This window comes from Entelurus aequoreus, linkage group LG20, assembly GCF_033978785.1.
Source record: "Entelurus aequoreus isolate RoL-2023_Sb linkage group LG20, RoL_Eaeq_v1.1, whole genome shotgun sequence".
Taxonomy (NCBI): domain Eukaryota; kingdom Metazoa; phylum Chordata; class Actinopteri; order Syngnathiformes; family Syngnathidae; genus Entelurus; species Entelurus aequoreus.
In genome coordinates this window covers 5,338,392-5,359,836 of record NC_084750.1, presented here as the reverse complement: position 1 = coordinate 5,359,836, position 21,445 = coordinate 5,338,392, and the positions used below count along the sequence as shown (strand labels likewise).

Below are 21,445 nucleotides of genomic sequence, written 5' to 3'. Positions count from 1 at the left end.
TGCGTGATCCACACACTTGCAGTCAGAGCAGCCGTAATTTGCACCGTAAACCACCAGGTGGTGCAGCTGAGTCAATGTCAGGCCGTCAGAGGCACTGTTGTTTGCGCATGGTGACATCCGCCACAAATACAAGAAGGAGCAGTGTGAGGAGTAAAATGAGAAGAGAAGGGAAACAAGCTCAACCTGTAAGTTAAGCTGTAAGTAAGTTTCCCCTCTCTTCTGTCCGCCATTTTACTGCCCACCCTGCTTCTTCCTTTTTGTTATTTTTGGCAGACGGCACCATGCGCAAATAACAGTATCCTTGAGCAAGGTGTAAGAGGCCAGCGTCTTGACTACTGAGCTACAGGCATTGAAGTTGATTGGCCTCTGTTAGACTCGCACAGACGTGCATGCGCCCGTTGCCAGGGGGCGTATTCATGGAATAAATTATTTTTAAACTGGATGACATTTTTACTTTGTTGCCGTTCTGTGAGTAAAATCAGGATTCTTTGGTGTGTTTTCTGGGCGGGGTGTAGGAGTGGTTGTTGAGGTTTGGGGTGTATATACTTTGCCTTAGCCTTAGGTGCTTACACTAGAAATAAGAACATTCTTAAAGAAACTTTAAGACTTGGTTCGGGTACTGGAGGTCTCCATGGAAACAAAGTGGATCAGAATAAAAAAGGCAGATATATTATTAGGGCATAATTGAATTGTTTAATTTGTTGATGAAAACTACAACTAAGATGCATGTTACAATCAGATGGTGCGTGTGTAATAAGTACAATACTTACAGTTGAAACACTTTTAGGGCGCAACATAAGACCAACCAGACATTTGTATATTAACTATTACTTTTATTTGCATGACTTTTTAGGTCACAGATGACTATTATGAAAGACTAACAATCATTACAGGTAGAGAGTATGCCCTACACTCGCTGAGGCGTCATTTCAACCAGTGGTCCACAACCACCGGTCCGTGACGCATTTGAAACATGAATTAATTAATTATAAACTACCGCATTTTCTTTAACTTTCGCCTGTCTCACTAAACACAATACATTCAATATGTATTATGTTGTGATAAACTAAATAAACTAAATGAATAATAAATATGTTTCTTAACTAAAAAGTCAATACAATTAAAGTGCAAATGAAAATACAGCTTCACCACTTTAGTCATAGTTTTTGCGCTGAAGAAATGTCTCTATGACATTAGCGCCAGACTTCTTCTGTTTGTATGATATTGTCATTACTGCCAAAAGTGGTGGAAAAGTGTATTACAACTAAGTACTTCTGCGGCCTCCACGGACCACAGCTGAAAAAACAGATATGTTACATTCTAGGGGGCGCCAGGCCCAACACTGGGAAACACTGGTATGTAGTATATGCCATCAACGTGCCGGGGACCATCTCGTCGCAAAAAAAACACGCCCAAGGCTCCCACGACTTCAACGCTATGCTGAGTTGATTTTTCATGCCCATTTTTGCTGTTTTTTATCTGCCACACCTGGAAATAATGCACACATTAAACCGCTCCCTGGAGGAAAAAAGGTCTGGGAGCCCTGATTTAAAAGACACCAGCCCTCATGATGATGATTATTAGTCCTTGAAGTGTTGCTATTATTACTGTATGCTATACTGCAAGTCTATTTTAAGCTACTGCCATGGCAGGTACGCTCCCCAACAAACAGGGATGTGAAAAATACATGTGAGTCCTATAGTTTGTAAGATAAGGCTATAAAATATGTGAAAAATACATGTTAGTCCTATAGTTTGTAAGATAAGACTATAAAATATGTGAAAAATGCCTGTGAGTCCTATAGTTTGTAAGATAAGATTATAAAATATGTGAAAAATGCATGTGAGTCCTATAGTTTGTAAGATAAGACTATAAAATATGTGATGTGAATAATACATGTGAGTCCTATAGTTTATAAGAAAACACTAAAAAATATGTGAAAAATACATATGAGTCTTATAGTTTCTTATAGTTTGTAAGAAAACACTAAAAAATATGTGAAAAATACATGTGAGTCCTATAGTTTGTAAGATAAGACTATAAAATATGTGAAAAATACATGTCAGACCTGTAGTTTGTAAGATAAGACTATAAAATATGTGAAAAATACATGTGAGTCCTATAGTTTGTAAGATACGACTATAAAATATGTGAAAAATACATGTGAGTAAGATAAGACTATAAAATATGTGAAAAATGCATGTGAGTCCTATAGTTTGTAAGATAAGGCTATAAAATATGTGATGTGAATAATACATGTGAGTCCTATAGTTTGTAAGAAAACACTAAAAAATATGTGAAAAATACATGTGAGTCCTATAGTTTGTAAGATACGACTATAAAATATGTGAAAAATACATGAGTCCTATAGTTTGTAAGATAAGACTATCAAATATGTGAAAAATACATGTGAGGCCTATAGTTTGTAAGATAAGACTATAAAATATGTGATGTGAATAATACATGTGAGTCCTATAGTTTGTAATATACGACTATACAATATGTGAAAAATACATGTGAGTCCTATAGTTTGTAAGATAAGACTATAAAATATGTGAAAAATACATTTGAGTCTTATAGTTTGTAAAATAAGACTATCAAATATGTGAAAAATACATGTGAGTCCTATAGTTTGTAAGATAAGACTATAAAATATGTGAAAAATGCATGTGAGTCCTATAGTTTGTAAGATAAGACTATAAAATATGTGATGTGAATAATACATGTGAGTCCTATAGTTTATAAGAAAACACTAAAAAATATGTGAAAAATACATGTGAGTCCTATAGTTTGTAAGATAAGACTATAAAATATGTGATGTGAAAAATACATGTGAGTCCTATAGTTTGTAAGAAAAGACAAAAAAATATGTGAAAAATACATGTGAGTCCTATAGTTTGTAAGATAAGACTATCAAATATGTGAAAAATACACGTGAGTCCTATAGTTTGTAAGATAAGACTATCAAATATGTGAAAAATACATGTGAGTCCTATAGTTTGTAAGATAAGACTAAAAAATATGTGAAAAATACATGTGAGTCCTATAGTTTGTAAGATAAGACTATCAAATATGTGATGTGAAAAATACATGTGAGTCCTATAGTTTGTAAGATAAGACTATCAAATATGTGATGTGAAAAATACATGTGAGTCCTATAGTTTGTAAGATAAGACTATCAAATATGTGAAAAATACATGTGAGTCCTATAGTTTGTAAGATAAGACTATCAAATATGTGATGTGAAAAATACATTTGAGTCCTATAGTTTGTAAGATAAGACTATCAAATATGTGATGTGAAAAATACATTTGAGTCCTATAGTTTGTAAGATAAGACTATAAAATATGTGAAATATACATGTGAGTCCTATAGTTTGTAAGATAAGACTATACAATATGTGAAAAATACATGTGAGTCCTATAGTTTGTAAGATAAGACTATAAAATATGTGATGTGAAAAATACATTTGAGTCCTATATTTTGTAAGATAAGACTATAAAATATGTGGAAAATACATGTGAGTCCTATAGTTTGTAAGATAAGACTATCAAATATGTGATGTGAAAAATACATTTGAGTCCTATAGTTTGTAAGATAAGACTATCAAATATGTGATGTGAAAAATACATGTGAGTCCTATAGTTTGCAAGATAAGACTATAAAATATGTGATGTGAAAAATACATTTGAGTCCTATAGTTTGTAAGAAAAGACTAAAAAATATGTGAAAAATACATGTGAGTCCTATAATTTGTAAGATAAGACTATACAATATGTGAAAAACACATGAGTCCTCTAGTTTGTAAGATAAGACTATAAAATATGTGATGTGAATAATACATGTGAGTCCTATAGTGTCTAAGATAAGACTACCAAATATGTGAAAAATACATGTGAGTCCTATAGTTTGTAAGATAAGACTATAAAATATGTGAAAAATACTTGTGAGTCCTATAGTTTGTAAGATAAAACTATAAAATATGTGAAAAATACACGTGAGTCCTATAGTTTGTAAGATAAGACTATAAAATATGTGATGTGAAAAATAAATTTCAGTCCTATAGTTTGTAAGATAAGACTATTATTTTATAGTCTTATCTTATAAACAATAGGACTCACAAGTATTTTCACATATTTATGTGAAAATACTTGTGAGTCCTATAGTTTCTAAGATACTATAAAATTTGTGAAAAATACACGTGAGTCCTATAGTTTGTAAGATAAGACTATCAAATATGTGAAGAATACATGTGAGTCCTATTGTTTGTAAGATAAGACTATAAAATATGTGAAAAACACAGGAGTCCTCTTGTTTGTAAGATAAGACTACAAAATATGTGATGTGAAAAATACATGTGAGTCCTATAGTTTGTAAGATAAGACTATGAAATATGTGAAAAATACATTTGAGTCCTATAGTTTGTAAGATAACCCTATAAAATATGTGATGTGAAAAATACGTGAGTCCTATAGTTTGCAAGATAAGACTATAAAATATGTGAAAAATACACATGAGTCCTATAGTTTGTAAGATAAGACTATCAAATATGTGAAAAATACATGTGAGTCCTATAGTTTGTAAGATAAGACTATCAAATATGTGAAAAATACATGTGAGTCCTATAGTTTGTAAGATAAGACTACAAAATATGTGATGTGAAAATACATTTGAGTCCTATAGTTTGTAAGATAAGACTATACCAGGGGTCGGCAACCCGCGGCTCTAGAGCCGCATGCGGCTCTTTAGCGCCGCCCTAGTGGCTCTCTGGAGCTTTTTCAAAAATGTATGAAAAATGGAAAAAGATGAGCGGGAAAAAATATATTTTTTGTTTTAGTATGGTTTGTGTAGGAGGACAAACATGACACAAACCTCCCTAATCGTTATAAAGCACACTGTTTATATTAAACATGCTTCACTGATTCGAGTATTTGGCGAGCGCCGTTTTGTCCTACTAATTTTGGCGGTCCTTGAACGCACCTTAGTTTGTTTACACGTGTAACTTTCTCCGACTTTCTAGGACGTGTTTTATGCCACTTCTTTTTCTGTCTCATTTTGTCCACCACACTTTTAACATTGTACATGAATGCACAAAGGTGAGTTTTGTTGATGTCATTGACTTGTGTGGAGTGATAATCAGACATATTTGGTCACTGAATGACTGCAAGCTAATCGATGCTAACATGCTATTTAGGCTAGCTATATGTACATATTGCATCATTATGCCTCGTTTGTAGCTATATTTGAGCTCATTTAGTTTCCTTTAAGTCCTCTTAATTCAATTTATATCTCATGACACACTATCTGTATGTAATATATGGCTTTTAATTTTTTGTGGCTCCAGACAGATTTGTTTTTGTATTTTTGGTCCAATATGGCTCTTTCAACATTTTGGGTTGCCGACCCCTGGACTATACAATATGTGAAAAATACATGTGAGTCCTATAGTTTGTAAGATAAGACTATACAATATGTGAATTGTAAGCACACCTCAACAGTCCATACATGACATCACCTAGGTGAGGCATTCCTGTGTCTGTGATGATGTTATGACTCTCAGGGATTCCACAAAGCAACAATGAGTCGGCAGCGTGTCCAACTACAACTCCTCATTGCGTCAAAAGGTTTCACATCGCGATAGACACACGATAACACGTGGATTTAAGGCTTATAAGCAAACGTCCACAAGAGGGCGCCGTTATTCACCTTTCAGCTCTGCCTTGTTCTGTTTGATGTTCTCCACTAGATGGCGCTCAAACTTTGTGTTTGCCAAACAGTTGTCCCCCTGGGGACAGGTGTGTTTGCTTGGAACACAGGAGAGAGAGAGAGAGAGAGAGAGACAGAGAAATAGATAGAGAGAGAAAGAGAGAGACGGGTTGCCAGTCTGACTATCAACACAAAGATATTCAACATCTGTCCACAAATACAGTTTCAACTTGATATTAGTACAGAAGCAAAAGTTATCATCGTGTTGCTTTTGCTGGATTGTTGTCAAATGTCTAATTCTAGTTAATATTGCACTTGCACCAGCATAACAATGTCACATATTCTATTAGTCCAATATTTGTATGAATACAGATTCTTTAAAGGTGATAAAAATACAAAGTGCATGCTATATTGAATGTATTGACTAGACTACACTCTTATAGAAAAGCTGTATAAACAATATGCATATTATTGTTGTGACTGTATAGCTGGCAATACTTGGCGTTGCATCATATTAAAACAAGGTACAGTAAATAGGTAAAAGAAGGCATATGGTCGGTAAAATAGGGTAAATAGAAGGTAACATCAGGTACATTAAAAGTAAAATAAGTTAAAAGAAGGTAGAATAATGTAAACTAAGTCAATTAAAAGGTAAATAAGGTAAAGAGGATGTAAAAGAAAGTAAACAAGGTCAAAACATATAAAACAAGGTAAATAGAAGGTAAAATAATGCAAATAGAAGGTAAAAAAAGGCAAATAGAAGGTAAAAACAGGTTAAAAACGTGAATATAAGGTAAAACAATGTCAATAAAAGGTAAATAGAAGGTAAAACAAGCTAAATTGAAGGCGGAACAGGGTCAATAAAACGTGAAACAAGGTCAATTGAGGGTAAAGTAAGGTTAATAAAAGGTAAAAGAAGGAATTAAAATATGGTAAAACAAGGACCGTAGATGGTAAAAGAAGGTCAATAGAAGGTAAGAAAAGTAAAACAAGGTACGTAGAAAGGAGATACAAGGCAAAATAAGGCAATATAAGGTAAAAAAAAGAAAATAGAAGTTAAAATATGGTAAAACAAGGACCATTAATGGTAAAAGAAGGTAAATAGAAGGTAAAACAATGTCAATAAAAAGTAAATAAGTAAAACAAAGAAAATACAAGTTAAAATGTGGTAAAACAAGGATCATAAATGGTGAAAGAAGGTAAATAGAAGGTAAAACAATGTCAATAAAAAGTAAATATAAGGTAAAACAAGGAAAATAGAAGTTAAAATATGGTAAATAGAAGGTAAAACTATGTCAATAAAAAGTAAATATAACGTAAAACAAGGAAAATAGAAGTTAAAATATGGTAAAACAAGGATCATAAATGGTAAAAGAAGGTAAATAGAAAGTATAAAAGGTCAAAGAAAGCAAATACAAGGTATTAAAAAAATGTCAATACAATTTAAATATGGGTAAAACAATGTCAATAAAAAGTAAATATAGGGTAAAAGAAGGTAAATAGAAGTTCAGATATGATGAAACAAAGAAGGTAAAGTGAATAAGTGAATTATATTTATATAGCGCTTTTCTCTAGTGACTCAAAGTGCTTTTACATAGTAAAACTCAATATCTAAGTTACATTTAAACGGGTGTGGGTGGCACTGGGAGCAGGTGGGTAAAGTGTCTTGCCCAAGGACACAACGGCAGTGACTAGGATGGGTGAAGCTGGGATCGAAACGTAGATGGAAAAGGCGGTAAATAAAATGTCAACAGAAGGTCAAAGAAGGTAAAACAATGTTAATAAATAGTAAGTAAAAAGAAGGCAATAAAATGTACATTTAGGTAAAACAGTGTGAATAAAAGTAAATATAAGTTAAAAGAAAGTAAATTAAAGGTTTATATTTTGGGTTACTGAGGTCAATTTGCGGTCTGAGTGAAGTTGAAGTGATGCATAAAGTTGAAAATGTTGGATGACAAAGTGCGCGTGACGGATGTTTCCCGCCATTCATTGCGCGCTGTGGAGAGACGCTCATTGTCGCCACGTGACGTGATAATAGCACCCGCTGACAGGCACTTGCACCTTGTCACGGTCATCCCGGCCATTACCCGCCTGCACCTGCATGTGCGCGCGGCACCGCCTCCTTCTCCCTGCACGCACGCACGCAACGCAACCTCCGGACACGCTGGTGCATGCGCGCCTTCCCCGTACAGTATGTGCACGACTACTGTACATGCAGGGTGCACGTGCACGCGCTCTGCTCTGGACCACTTGTCGGTCTTCACGCACTTTGATGGGGACGTGAACATCCAGCAGGGAACATGCCTGTGATGAAGGGATTACTTGCACCGCAGAACACCTTTCTGGACACCATCGCCACGCGCTTTGATGGCACGCGTAAGTTGCCCACGATTATTCACAATATTATTATGTTGACACCATTATTATATTAACACTATTATTATGTTGACACCATTATTATATTCACATAGTAGTATTATGTTGACTGTATTATTATATTAACACTATTATTATGTTGACACTATTATTATATTCACATAGTAGTATTATGTTGACTGTATTATTATATTAATAATAATAATAATGGATTAGATTTATATCGCGCTTTTTCTATTGTTAGATACTCAAAGCGCTCACAGAGAAGTGGGAACCCATCATTCATTCACACCTATATTAACACTATTATTATGTTGACACTATTATTATATTCACATAGTAGTAGTATTATATCAACACTATTATTATGTTGACACTATTATTATATTCACATAGTAGTATTATGTTGACAGTATTATTATATTAACACTATTATTATGTTGACACTATTATTATGTTGACAGTATTATTATATTCACATAGTAGTGTTATGTTGACAGTAGTATTATATCAAGACTATTATTATGTTGACAGTATTATTATATCAACACTATTATTATGTTGACAGTATTATTATATTCACATAGTAGTATTATGTTGACAGTATTATTATATCAACACTATTATTATGTTGGCAGTATTATTATGTTGACAGTATTATTATATTCACATAGTAGTGTTATGTTGACAGTAGTATTATATCAACACTATTATTATGTTGACAGTATTATTATATCAACACTATTATTATGTTGGCAGTATTATTATGTTGACAGTATTATTATATTCACATAGTAGTGTTATGTTGACAGTATTATTATATCAACACTATTATTATGTTGACAGTATTATGTTGACAGTATTATTATATTCACATAGTAGTATTATGTTGACAGTATTATTATATCAACACTATTATTATGTTGACAGTATTATTATGTTGACAGTATTATTATATTCACATAGTAGTGTTATGTTGACAGTAGTATTATATCAACACTATTATTATGTTGACAGTATTATTATATCAACACTATTATTATGTTGACAGTATTATTATATTCACATAGTAGTATTATGTTGACAGTATTATTATATTCACATAGTAGTATTATTATATCAACACTATTATTATGTTGACACTATTATTATATTCACATAGTAGTATTATGTTGACAGTATTATTATATTAACACTATTATTATGTTGACACTATTATTATGTTGACAGTATTATTATATTCACATAGTAGTGTTATGTTGACAGTAGTATTATATCAAGACTATTATTATGTTGACAGTATTATTATATCAACACTATTATTATGTTGACAGTATTATTATATTCACATAGTAGTATTATGTTGACAGTATTATTATATCAACACTATTATTATGTTGGCAGTATTATTATGTTGACAGTATTATTATATTCACATAGTAGTGTTATGTTGACAGTAGTATTATATCAACACTATTATTATGTTGACAGTATTATTATATCAACACTATTATTATGTTGGCAGTATTATTATGTTGACAGTATTATTATATTCACATAGTAGTGTTATGTTGACAGTATTATTATATCAACACTATTATTATGTTGACAGTATTATGTTGACAGTATTATTATATTCACATAGTAGTATTATGTTGACAGTATTATTATATCAACACTATTATTATGTTGACAGTATTATTATGTTGACAGTATTATTATATTCACATAGTAGTGTTATGTTGACAGTAGTATTATATCAACACTATTATTATGTTGACAGTATTATTATATCAACACTATTATTATGTTGACAGTATTATTATATTCACATAGTAGTATTATGTTGACAGTATTATTATATTCACATAGTAGTATTATGTTGACAGTAATATTATATCAACACTATTATTATGTTGGCAGTATTATTATGTTGACAGTATTATTATATTCACATACGGTAGTAGTACTATGTTGACAGTATTAGTATATCAACACTATTATTATGTTGACAGTATTATTATGTTGACAGTATGATTATATTAAGGCTATTATTATGTTGACAGTATTATTATGTTGACAGTATTATTATATTAATGCTATTATGTTGACAGTATTATTATGTTGACAGTAATATTATATTAACATTAGTATTATGTTGACAGTATCATTATGTTGACAGTAATATTATATTAACAGTATTATGTTGCCTGTAATATTATATTAACACTATTATTATGTTGACAGTATTATTATATTAACACTAATATTATGTTGACTGTATTATTATATTAACACTATTATTATGTTGACAGTATTAATATGTTGACAGTATTATTATATTGACAGTATTATTATATTGACAGTATTATATTGACATAGTATTATTATATTAACACTATTATTATATTGACAGTATTATTATATGAACACTATTATGTTGACAGTATTATTACATTGACAGTATTATTATATTGACATAATATTATATTAACACTATTATTATATTGACAGTATTATTATATTGACATAGTATTATTATATTGACATATTATTATTTTGACAGTATTATTATATTGACATAGTAATGTTATTTTGACATAATTATTATCTTGACATAGTATTATTATATTGACATAGTATTAAAATAACACTATTATGTTAACAGTATTATTATATTGAAAGTATTATTATATTTACAGTATTATTATTAATGAATGACTCGTTAAATCATGTCTGTAACAAATAAACCAATACTAGTAGTCATGTATTCGCATATTTGTCATCAAATGACGTGTTAATGCATGTCTGAAACAAATAAAGCAATACTAGTACTCATGTATTCACATATTTGTCATCAAATGACGTGTTAAAGCATGTCTGAAACAAATAAACCAATACTAGTATTCTTGTGTTCACATATTTGTCATCAAATGACTTGTTAATGCATGTCTGAAACAAATAAACCACTACTAGTAAATTTGTCCTAAAATGACTTGCCTCTAAAACGTGTTGTTGCCTAATTAAAAACAGCAAAGTGTTTTTCAAGTCACACCATTGAAGTTTGAAGGACATGCAGTAGTCAACATAAAAACAGACCAGACCAAAAGTTCAAAGCATGAGGACTGACAGTATAATAATACTGTTGATGTAATTATACTGTTAATACAACAATACTATGTCAATACTATAATACTGTCAATATAATAATACTGTCAATATAATGATGCTACGTAAATGCTACTATGTCAATATTATAACACTGTAAATATAATAATACTATAGATAGATAGTACTTTATTGATTATTGATTAATACTATGTGAGACATAGTATTATTATCTTGACAGTATTATTAAATTGACATAGTATTATTATCTTGACAGTATTATTATATTGACATTATTATATTAACACTATCATTACATTGACATTATTATTATATTGACATAGTATTATTATGTTGACAGTATTATTATATTGACAGTATTATTATATTAACAATATTATTATATTGACATAGTATTATTATATTGACAGTATTATTATATTAACACTATTATTACATTGACATTATTATTATATTGACATAGTATTATTATGTTGACAGTATTATTATATTGACAGTATTATTATATTAACAATATTATTATATTGACATAGTATTATTATATTGACAGTATTATTATATTAACACTATTATTACATTGACATTATTATTATATTGACATAGTATTATTATGTTGACAGTATTATTATATTGACAGTATTATTATATTAACAATATTATTATATTGACATAGTATTATTATGTTGACAGTATTATTATATTGACAGTATTATTATATTAACAATATTATTATATTGACATAGTATTATTATGTTGACAGTATTATTATATTGACAGTATTATTATATTAACAATATTATTATATTGACATAGTATTATTATATTGACAGTATTATTATATTAACACTATTATTACATTGACATTATTATTATATTGACATAGTATTATTATGTTGACAGTATTATTATATTGACAGTATTATTATATTAACAGTATTATTATATTGACATAGTATTATTATATTGACAGTATTATTATATTAACAGTATTATTATATTGACATAGTATTATTATATTAACGGTATTATTATATTAACACTATTATTATACTGTCAGTCCTCATGCTTTGAACTTTTGGTCTGGTCTGTTTTTATGTTGACGACTGCATGTCCTTCAAACTTCAAACTTCAAAAACACTTTGCTGTTTTTAATTAGGCAACAACACGTTTTAGAGGCAAGTCATTTTAGGACAAATACACTAGTAGTGGTTTAGTTGTTTCATACATGCTTTAACAAGTCATTTGATGACAAATATATGAATACTAGTATTGGTTTATTGGTTACAGACATGCTTTAACAAGTCATTTGAAGACAAATATGTGAATACAAGAATACTAGTAGTGGTTTATTTGTTTCAGACATGCTTTAACAAGTCATTTGAAGACAAATATGTGAATATATGAATACAAGTATTAGTTTATTTGTTACAGACATGCTTTAACAAGTCATTTGATGACAAATATGTGAATACAAGAATACTAGTAGTGGTTTATTTGTTTCAGACATGCATTAACAAGTCATTTGATGACAAATATGTGAATGCATGAATACTAGTAGTGGTTTATTTGTTTTAGACATGCATTAACAAGTCATTTGATGAACAAATATGTGCACACATGAATACTAGTAGTGGTTTCTTTGTTTCAGACATGCTTTAACAAGTCATTGATGACAAATATGTGAATACATGAATACTAGTATTGGTTTATTTGTTTCAGACATGCTTTACAAGTCATTTGATAACAAATATGTGAATACATGAATACTAGCATTGGTGTATTTGTTTCAGACATGCTTTAACAAGTAATTTGATCACAAATATGTGAACACATGAATACTAGTATTGGTTTATTTGTTACAGACATGATTTAATAAGTCATTTGGTGACACACATGTGAATACATGAATACTAGTTTTGATTTGTTTCAGACATGCATTAACAAGTCATTTGATGACAAAAATGTGAATACATGAATACTAGTTTTGGTTTATTTGTTGTAGACATGCTTTAACAAGTCATTTGATGACAAATATGTGAATACTACTATTGGTTTATTTGTTACAGACATTATTTAACAAGTCATTTGATGACAAATATATGCACACATGAATAGTAGTATTGGTTTATTTGTTTTAACAAGTTACATGAAGGAACGTCACATGTTTACAGTTGCACAGTTCTCCATGTTTATTCCTAATATACGCTTTAACATCTTACATTTTGTCATTGACATTTGATTCATTAGTTCAAATACATGCTGAAAAAAATCGATTTATGTCCAAATCGGGATTTTTATTTATTCCGATTCAAAATCAGTTCAGCACTTCAAAAAAAAAAAAAAAATTTTTTTTTTAAGGAATCCATTTTTTTAAAAGACCGCACATGTTCACTGCGCGTACAAGTCAAGAGGAGCTTTGGTTACCTGTTTTGAAAGTATTGCGAGAATCGTTTTGAATGGAAAATTGAATCTGAATCGAATCGTCTCCACAAGAATCGGTATTGAATGATGAGTTGGTGTAGGATTCCCATCCCTGACATTGACTACTACCGCACCAGTCAATCATTTGGATATTCTAACACAGTAGCATTAGAAAATGTCTATTGTAATTAATAAAAGATTTTCAAATTAATCGCGATTCTTATGTGTGACAATTCTTAATATACTATCATTTATTTCAAATTCTGAATCGAATCGTTACCCCCAAGACTCAAATCGAATTGTGTGGTGCCCGACGATTGACAGCCCAACTTACAAGGACACAATGTGATGCTTTTCCAGTGGTACGGTTTGTAAAATATGATGTATGAAGATGACAAATATATCTGCCATTACACATGGTGGTAATTACTGTTCAAATGTACATTTGATTTGTTCACCTGGCAATTCATTGAGGAATTGTCCATCGACTGTATCTACTGTAAAAACTGTATCTACTATATCTACTGTATCGCTACAATAGATTTATTATGTCTTCTTCTTGAAAACATGTTCAGTTTTTCACATATTAGGTACAATATGGAAGTTTTATGGAGGTACACAATCCCATCTATCAACTTGTGTGAACAGAAGTACAGTCAGTAAACACAAGCACAGTCAGTAAACAAAAGTACAGTAAGTACACAGAAGTACAGTAAGAAAACATAGTCTACTGGAGAATTGTTAGTTTTCAGCACCATGTACAAAGCCAATAGATCTGTTAGTTTTCAGCACCATGGACAAGGCCAAAAATTACTTTTGTAAGTCCGACTTGGTGGTCTGCAAGTTATGGATATGATTGATTATTATTTTATTTCAAACAGTTACAATCTCACCTATAGACTATATTTCATCATGCCCGAAATGCAGCAGGAAAAGACAGAGCTTATTTGATCCTAGCCACATTTGTTTGTTCACTTCCTGTATTCAGTGTGTAACACAAGCAAACAAAGAAAACATCATCAAGAACAGATACGTTGCTGAATATGTGATCATTTATGTGTACTTTTTCCACCAAGTTCTAGATGTTTATCAGCATTCGGAAAAAAGAGGAACATTTCAGAAGAAAAAATAGAAAAATTGAGGGGGGAAATAAAAATTTATAGGGGGAAAAAAAAGGAAAAAATAGGAACATTTTAGAATAAAAAAAGAGGAAAACCTCAGGGGGGAAATACAATTGAAAGGAAAAATAGGAAACTTGAGAAAAAAAGAGGAACATTTTAGAAGAAAAAAGAGGAAAATTAAGGGGTAAAAAGAGGAACATTTAGGGAAAAAATAGGACAATTGAGGAAAAAAAGAGCAAAATTGAGGAGAAAAGGGAAAATTGAAAGAGAAATAAAGATGAAACTTGAGGGAAAAAAGAGGAAACTTGAGGGAAAAAAAGGAACAAAACGAGGAAAATTGAGAGGAAAAAATAGTAAAGTGGAGAAAAAAGGAAAACATTTTTAAAAAGAAGAAAAATTAAGGGGGAAACAAGAGGAACATTGAGAAGAAAAGAGGAACATTTATGGAAAAAAAAGGAAAATTGAGAGAGAAAAAAGGGGAAAATTGAGAAAAAAGAGGAACATTTTGAAAATTGAGGGGGGAAGAGGGGGGGGGGGTAGAGGAAAATTGGCAAAAAGTGCTGCCACTTCAAATCTGAAAAAGAATGTTGGAAATCAAGACTACATTTCCCGCAGCTGTGTCCATTTCTACAGTGGCGCTCACCAAGTACCACCTCAGAAAAAACTTGGCTCACCAAGAACCACCATAATGACCCACATTAAAATGCAGTAGCGTAATAGGCCTAAGTATTCATTAAAAACAAGGCCGAGGTTTTATTGAACAAGTATATTTCATATTTTTGGCCACTGTAATATACAGTTTGCATGTAGGAAAATAAAACACTGTACTTTAATCAGGTGATTCCTAGGCGTACCACTGGAGGGAGCCCACTTACCACTAGTGGTACACGTACCACAGTTTGACAATCACTGCTGTAGAACTACAACTAACAGTGTTGAGATTGTAATCTTCCAAATCTGATTAGCAGCCGAGTGGACAATGTTGTGGTTTGGTCCTGCAGCTCCGTCTAGGCAAGAAGAACGGCGAGTACCTGCGGCTGAGGCAAGCGTTCAACACATTGGATCCTATTTTTATGACTAAAATGCAGAAGTGATATTTTGATGCAAAAAGAAGCGTTTAAAAACGCAGATGAAAATTCACATGCCTGCACATTCCGAGAAAAAAAAGGAGAGGACTTAAAAGGGTGCCTTGAGGAACGCCTCAGTTATGTCAATGACAAGTTTGGAGCTCAGTGTTGTATGTTTGCTAGCAAAGTTCAAAGGTCAATGCAAGGACGTGTAAACAGTGTGTTTCCATGCTCCAAGTTCTTCTACACAACAAAAGCTCTTTAGTCTTTTTAGCAATTTGCTGCTAAAATGTTTGTCTCCCAAGTTTCCAACTGAATTCGGGGGGCCAGTATGGTGTCTTTTCTGGGTCGGATTTGGCCCCCCGGCCGCGAGTTCACTAACCCTGGAATGCTTCTTTGATGTCATTGACTTTTTGTGCAGGATAGATTGAATGTTTCTAAAAAGACATGCACGCTTTGTCACATTTCCAAACTACTTTTAGCTGTAAAAATGTCAATGCAACCTTTTCAAGTTGTTCACTACACTCAAGTTAAGATATGGATTCATTAAACACCAATAAATAGAAACTAAAGAATAACAGTTAGCATTTGGCAGTACATATATACAAAACCCAAAACCAGTGAAGTTGGCACGTTGTGTAAATCGTAAATAAAAACAGAATACAATGATTTGCAAATCCTTTTGAACCTATATTCTAAGGCAGGGGTCACCAACCTTTTTGAAACCAAGAGCTACTTCTTGGGTACTGATTAATGCGAAGGGCTACCAGTTTGATACACACTTAAATAAATTGCCAGAAATAGCCAATTTGCTCAATTTACCTTTAACTCTGTTATTATTAATAATTAATGATATTTACACTTAATTGAAAGGTTTAAAAGAGGAGAAAACACGAAAAAAATGACAATTCAATTTTGAAACATAATTTATCTTCAATTTCGACTCTATAAAATTCAAAATTCAACCGAAAAAAAAAGAGAAAAACTAGCTAATTCGATTCTTTGAAAAATTAAAAAAATTATTTATGGAACATCATTAGTAATTTTTCCTGATTAAGATTAATTTTAGAATTTTGATGACATGTTTTAAATAGGTTAAAATCCAATCTACACTTTGTTAGAATATATAACAAATTGGACCAAGCTATATTTCTAACAAAGACAAATCATTATTTCTTCTCGATTTTCCAGAACAAAAATTTTAAAAGAAATTCAAAAGACTTTGAAATAAGATTCACATTTGATTCTACAGATTTTCTAGATTTGCCAGAATAATTTTTTTGAATTTTAATCATAATAAGTTTGAAGAAATATTTCACAAATATTCTTTGTCGAAAAAACAGAAGCTAAAATGAAGAATTAAATTAAAATTTATTTATTATTCTTTACAATAAAAAAAATAAATTTACTTGAACATTGATTTAAATTGTCAGGAAAGAAGAGGAAGGAATTTAAAAGGTAAAAAGGTATATGTGTTTAAAAATCCTAAAATCATTTTTAAGGTTGTATTTTTTCTCTAAAATTGTCTTTCTGAAAGTTATAAGAAGCAAAGTAAAAAAAAATAATTTATTTATTTAAACAAGTGAAGACCCAGTCTTTAAAATATTTTCTTGGATTTTCAAATTCTATTTGAGTTTTGTCTCTCTTAGAATTAAAAATGTCGGGCAAAGCGAGACCAGCTTGCTGGTAAATAAATACAATTCAAAAAATAGAGGCAGCTCACTGGTAAGTGCTGCTATTTGAGCTACTTTTAGAACAGGCCAGCGGGCTACTCATCTGGTCCTTACGGGCTACCTGGTGCCCGCGGGCACCGCGTTGGTGACCCCTGTTCTAAGGTCTGTAATATCATCAAAAGGTTCAGAGAATCTGAAGAAATCAGTGCATGTAACGTTGAATGCCCATGACCTTTGATCCCTCAGGCGGCACTGCATCAAAAAGCGACATCAGTGTGTAAAGGATATCACCACATGGGCTCAGGAATATTTCAGAAAACCACTGTCAGTTACTAAAGTTGGTCGCAACATCTGTAAGTGCAAGTTAAAACTCTACTATGCAAACCGAAAGCCATTTATCAACAACACCCGGAAACGCCGCCGGCTCATCTAAGATGGACTGATGCAAAGTGGAAAAGTGTTCTGTGGTTTGACGAGTCCACATTTCAAATAGTTTTTGGAAACTGTGGACGTCGTGTCCTCCGGAACAAAGAGGAAAAGAACCATCCTGTGACGATCGGTCACTTCATTTCTGTTTGTTTCCTTGTTTTTGTATTTACTTCCCATTAGTGCTCTTATTTTGGTTTACACTTCCTGCTTGTTCCGCTGAGCACTGTGTTCGTTCACTCACCTGCTATTGATTGGCACCTGGTCCACACCTGCGGCCAATCAGCATATGTCTATTTTTATGTTCTTTGATGTTTCCCTCGTACACACATGTAAGAGGGATGTGTGCTATGGCTATGAGTTGTTTGTTCCCTTGGCCTCAGTCTGGACCCCCTCTCCAGAGGCCCAGGCTTAGACCGATTCTTTTTTCTCACCCCCCAAACCCTCCCATTGTTTAGCTGTATCCCACCTTTTTTGTAAGGGGCGCCGGAAGTTGGCAGACCCGTCAGCGATCCTGTTCTGTCTCCCTGTAATATTTGTCTGATCTTGAATGGGATTGTGCCGAAAATGGTAATTTCCCCTCAGGGTTTAATAAAGTATTTCTGATTATGCTTCACTCCAGCACTCCTCAGTGCTCGAAGATCGCTTTATGTTGTGGAACGTTTATGTGCAAGACTGCTTCATTTCTGTTGATGATAATAAAGATCATCTTACCTGTTCATCGTCTGCTAGATCCTGCATTTTGGGGTCTCAAAAACTGCAGCCATGCGAGTTCCTCACAAGCAGGAAGTGGAAACCAAAATAAGAGCACTGATAGGAATTAAATACAAAAACAAGGAAACACACTGAAATGAAGTGACTGATCGTCACACATCCGGATTGTTCAAGGCGCAAAGTTCAAAAGCCAACATCTGTGATGGTATGGGGGTGTATTAGTGCCCAAGGCATGGGTAACTTACACATCCGTGAAGGCATCATGGACGCCCCTGCTTATTTCAGCAAGGCAATGCCAAGTCACGTGTTACAACAGCGTGGCTTCGTAGTAAAAGAGTGCGGGTACTAGACTGGCCTGCCTGTAGTCCAGACCTGTCTACCATTGAAAATGTGTGGCGCATTATGAAGCGTAAAACGCGACAACGGGAAAAAATCGGTCTCCTCAGTTCCCAAACGTTTACTGAGTGTTGTTAAAAGGAAAGGCCATGTAACACAGTGGTAAAAATGCCCCTGTGCCAACTTTTTTGCAATGTGTTGCTGCCATTAAAATCTAAGTTGAGGATTATTTGCACAAAAAAAAAAGACCTTTTTCAGTTCGAACATTAAATATCTTGTCTTTGCAGTCCATTCAATTAAATATACATAAGTTGAAAATGATTTGCAAATCATTGCATTCTGTTTTTATTTACCATTTACACAACGTGCCAACTTCACTGGTTTTGGGGTTTGTATATATATCATTGGCAAGCATTACATGGAGGTGGTAGGAAAAGGAGCACACATCACTCCAGTATTAAATCAAGTGTATATGTGACCACTGACCCCTATTTCTACCTGCGCCCGGTCACACCCTCCCTGACCCAACATTCTGCAGCCTCGGCAGCTTTGGGCCGTGACTTAAAGCAGGCCAAATGTCAAGCGCTTGCTCGGGGGCAGGAGCTCTCTTCTTACACGGAGGAAACTCATAGCGTCCTTGAGCAGAAAAAGGAAGGAAAGTTGAAGACGGCGTCGACCGGAGGCAGCAGGGGGCTATCTTCACAGGGGCAGCATGACGGACTACAACTGTTTAATGCTTAACGGTGTGAGATGGCCTTGCCAGGAGCCCAGACAAGAATATTGAATATTGCCAGGAGCCCAGATAAGAAGGTTCTCTGCTGCACAACTATGACGTAACCTGCAGCCCCCCCAAGGCAGGTCAGGCCTAGGAACACGTACGGTAGCGGAACACACGCTTGATTAGCTTTTGTTTGGCGTCGTCAGTGGCTATAGAAAGTGTGATGACTCCAAACTGTTATTATCATCTCCATTAGGAGCTGTGAAACGCCACTGATCCCCACGTGAAGGAGCGCTGATGAGCCACGACGGCAGGACGTACACACTGTTGATGAAAATTTGCAGGAACTCAGAAGATTCTCCAGTACACTGCAAAAAGTCAGTGTTCAAAAACAAGAAGAAAAAAAAACAAAAATGAGGGGTATTTTATTTGAACTAAGCAAAATTATCTGTCAATAGAACAAAAAAATTTGGCTTGTCAAGACTTTCCAAAACAAGTAAAACCTCAATGAACCCAGAAATACCTTAAAATAAGTATATTCTCACTAATAACAAGTGCACTTTTCTTGATAGAAAAAAAATGAGACCTTTTTGCTCAATATGTTGAAAAATATTCTTAAATTAAGTAAATACTAGTGCAATTATCTTGACACAATGATATGCGTTCGGCATCATGATTTTTTTCTTCATACTTGAAGTAAGAAATGATTGCTTTAAAAAAGTAGTTTTATACTTGCAAGTGTTAATGACACAACTTTGCAACAGTTGATATTCTAGTTTCAAGCATGTTTTACTCAATATAGGTCATACAATCTCAGCAACAAGCTGAAATATCTTACTGAGATAATTTAGGACCAAAACCCTTAAAACAAGCACCGTATTTTTCGGAGTATAAGTCGCTCCGGAGTATAAGTCGCACCAGCCGAAAATGCATAATAAAGAAGGAAAAAAACATATATAAGTCGCACTGGAGTATAAGTCGCATTTTTGGGGGAAATGTATTTGATAAAAGCCAACACCAAGAATAGACATTTGAAAGGCAATTTAAAATAAATAAAGAATAGTGAACAACAGGCTGAATAAGTGTACGTTATATGAGGCATAAATAACCAACTGAGAACGTGCCTGGTATGTTAACGTAACATATTATGGTAAGAGTCATTCAAATAACTATAACATATAGAACATGCTATACGTTTACCAAACAATCTGTCACTCCTAATCGCTAAATCCGATGAAATCTTATACGTCTAGTCTCTTACGTGAATGAGCTAAATAATATTATTTGATATTTTACGGTAATGTGTTAATAATTTCACACTTAAGTCGCTCCTGAGTATAAGTCGCACCCCCGGCCAAACTATGAAAAAAACTGCGATTTATAGTCCGAAAAATATGGTAAAACACTCTAACATAAAATCTGCTTAGTGAGAAGAATTATCTTATCAGACAGAAAATAAGCAAATATCACCCTTATTTGAGATATTTAAAGGCCTACTGAAACCCACTACTACCGAACACGCAGTCTGATAGTTTATATATCAATGATGAAATCTTAACATTGCAACACATGCCAATACGGCCGGGTTAACTTATAAAGAGCAATTTTAAATTGTTGAAAACGTCTATGTATGATGACATTTGCGCGTGACGTCAATGGTTGAAGCGGAAGTATTCGGACACATTGTATCACAATACAAACAGCTCTGTTTTCATCGCAAAATTCCACAGTATTCTGGACATCTGTGTTGGTGAATCT

At 32.7% G+C, this 21,445-nt stretch overlaps 2 protein-coding genes across 5 annotated transcripts in view; one reads left to right on the top strand and one right to left on the bottom strand.

Annotated features, from left to right (window-relative positions):
• Positions 1–21,445, bottom strand: part of LOC133635871 (DNA-binding protein SATB1-like) — a 167,252-nt gene that overhangs the window by 75,137 nt on the left and 70,670 nt on the right. The window contains exon 4 of one of the 4 annotated variants that reach the window (XM_062029276.1): positions 5,707–5,804. The exons of the other annotated variants lie outside the window; for them this stretch is intronic. The gene's annotated coding sequence lies outside the window, so the exon portion shown is untranslated. The remainder of the gene's footprint in view (positions 1–5,706; positions 5,805–21,445) is intronic. 4 annotated transcript variants of the gene reach the window in all.
• kcnh8 (potassium voltage-gated channel, subfamily H (eag-related), member 8) overlaps positions 8,007–21,445 on the top strand; it is a 138,132-nt gene continuing 124,693 nt past the window's right edge. The window contains exon 1 of the mRNA XM_062029273.1: positions 8,007–8,082. Within this exon, the coding sequence (XP_061885257.1) occupies positions 8,007–8,082 (76 nt within the window). The remainder of the gene's footprint in view (positions 8,083–21,445) is intronic.